Raw genomic sequence first — 2,827 nt, 5'->3', positions numbered from 1 at the left:
AGGTCCCTCGGAATACGGCTTCTTATGTTTCCAAAGTTCTTAGTAAGGAGACGAGAGGCTGATGGGCCTGAGAACTCGACCGTAACGTGGGAGTGTCTGCCAGCCTTCGAGATGAACGTGACTCTGACTCGGCTCCAGGCCCCTGGGATGTAACACAGTCTAATGCAGTTCGCATAGATAAAAGCAACCATTTGGATGACACCATAGCTAATATCAAAATTTTCGAACATCCAGCTGTCTTTACTGCTTATGATTAGTGATGATATGGTAGGAACTTGTGAAATATTTTTAGTATGTGACATGATAGCAGTATATGGTATCGACAAAACTAGATAAAATATTATCGATATTAATATAGAGTTTTGATAGCACTTGAAGAAATATCCCATTCTTTGATCATTGATAACTGCAAGAGTGTAAAGTGTTCGGTTAAACTCGAACTTAATCCCGCCTTACATGTTTTTTTTTATTAGTAAATTTTAAAAGTCTGTGTATAAATATACTCAGTTTAAATAATTGATTTGAATGTGTCAATTAACAGAATAAATATTTGTTAGTTATAAGTTAGGAATACTAATATTATAAATATTAAACAAAAAAGTAATATAAGAAGTTTTATAAGTTTCATTTAGAACTTATATTTTGTTTTGTAGAATAATTAACGAACAAAGATGTTTTAATATATATTTTCTTTCTCTCCCCCTCTCACTACAGGGGCTTTGGCAAACAAGGATTTCAATGTCAAGGTGAGTTCAAAACATTTATTGCAAAATGTTCTGCCTCAATGACTACCAGAAGTCGTGTCGAGGGCAACATAAACAGCAAGAAAAAAACGCAAGACACATATAATGTTGTACATGCTTATAGTTAATGCTAGTATTGGTTTAGAAAGATATCACTTAAACTTTCCCACAACTACCAATGACAGTCTAAAGCAATGCATGCACGAGCTTTTCCTATAAGGTACTTATGATTACTGTTATATCTTAGAAATATACGAACACATACATGCATACTGGACGCGGTAACTTTCTAAACAATACACACATATACATACGTACACAACAAACATATACACTTAAAAAGCGTTAGTAGTTCCTTGTGCAGGTGAGGACTCGTCACAGCAACAGGCTGTCTTCGTGTTACAAACGCTTGTGGCACAACTTTTGTCCACATTTTAATACTGGTGAAGGACAGGAAGCAAGGCGACATTTTCAACTTTTTGAGTATCACTAACTTTTTATGTCGTTTCACTGAACTTTTTAATGCTATAATTTTTCTTCTTCTCTGCTCTCATTTACAGTTTGTTCCTATGTGGTGCACAAGCGCTGTCACGAGTATGTGACGTTCATATGCCCGGGCAAGGATAAGGGAATCGATTCCGTAAGTGTTTCTGAAACGAAAGTATCAAGAAAAATAAATAAACTTAATTTTCATTAAATAACTTGCACTTATAAATAAGAATATTGATATATAAAATAATGTGAAATTATTATATTTGTTAATCACTTTCAACAGTTTATATAATAGTATTCTTTTTTTATGAAATTAATTAGTATAAAAGCAATCAATTTAAATAATATAATTACTTTCACTGCAGCCTTAATTTCATTAATTCATATTTGTTATAATTTTATATTCGCAACAAAAAACTTCAGTTAATANCACTGTGAGGACCTACACGTCTACGTATATACCTGAATATGGTTGTGAGCGCTAAAGTATCCGCTTGTGTGTGCTCTTAAGTGGCATTAAGACACTTTTTGCAATTCTCATTGAWTCGATTTGCACTTCGTTGCCTCTGTATTGCTTTTACTTAATACGCATATGAAACATCAACACTCTGTGCTGTTGATTTGCAACGAATAATGTTGGCAGGTATTTGAGCTTCAAGAATGGAGTGAATTCACCATTTATTCACACACACATATAATACATATGCGCATAAAATATCGCTTGGCACAGTACTTAGTCATCCAAATTTTAATGAAATATTCATTTAAAAAGAAAATGGCATGTTAGGCTTTTCATCAGGCTGTTAGGTTTGCATAATCTGTCCGACAAAATGCAAGTCTATAACATGTCACATGAGTAATATTTTTGCCTACGAAATTTAGAGCATTAGGAGCGATTATAAAATAAGAGTTTATTGTGAAAAACATATTATTAAAGCAATAGAAAGAGCGTCATATAATAGAATAAGAAAGTGATAGACACAAAGAGCGTCCGCCGAAATACTTAACAGCACCGCATATAATCCTATTGGACAGAAAGCCAGCAGAGATCAAAGTCTCTAATCTAATCGGAGGAAAGGGTGCGCCTTCTAGTAAGCTCACCACCTTTGCAGTTTCCAGCGATTCCGTTGTGATCGAGACCCCATACTAGTATAATTTAAAAGAAGCTTGAAGCTATTACCGATGAAGTCATGCACTCATTGACTTGTCTTGAGCGCACAAGTGGCGACCCCAGAGCTAATATAGCCACTCAGCTTTCGATGTGAATGCACGTCTTTCTGAGGAAGTCTACACTCCGGAGCTATATATCTATTGGCGTTTTGATCAGCCACCCCCGATTCAAGGACTCTACAGTGGTCTGGAAATCTTAAACTACAGTTGATGAAGAGTTCTCATTAAACAACGGCACCACCTAATCTTCCTCCTAACTGCGTTCGGTCCGTGAAAAAGCTCACTGCAACCCTCCTCCAACGGCTTCGTCCCGTCCACGAAACCCTTTCTGAGCCTAAAAGGAACCACCAGGAGATGGCTCTGCGGTACAGTGATCTAGGTTGGAAGGAATGCAATCGAAGCAGTGGAGAATTTGAATTTCA

General features: G+C 36.1%; 1 protein-coding gene across 1 annotated transcript in view; it reads left to right on the top strand.

The window, feature by feature from the left end:
• Nucleotides 1-714: 714 nt before the first annotated feature.
• Nucleotides 715-2,827, top strand: part of LOC108977619 (protein kinase C, brain isozyme-like) — a gene marked incomplete at its 5' end in the record, with an annotated part of 27,052 nt that continues 24,939 nt past the window's right edge. The window contains 2 exons of the mRNA XM_018947387.1: nt 715-746; nt 1,304-1,383. Of these exons, the coding sequence (XP_018802932.1) occupies nt 715-746; nt 1,304-1,383 (112 nt within the window). The remainder of the gene's footprint in view (nt 747-1,303; nt 1,384-2,827) is intronic.

This window comes from Bactrocera latifrons, unplaced genomic scaffold (genome assembly GCF_001853355.1).
Source record: "Bactrocera latifrons isolate USDA-ARS-PBARC rearing strain unplaced genomic scaffold, ASM185335v1 scaffold_926, whole genome shotgun sequence".
NCBI lineage: Eukaryota > Metazoa > Arthropoda > Insecta > Diptera > Tephritidae > Bactrocera > Bactrocera latifrons.
Note: the sequence above shows the minus strand (reverse complement) of the source record. Positions and strands in the feature narration are given on the sequence as shown.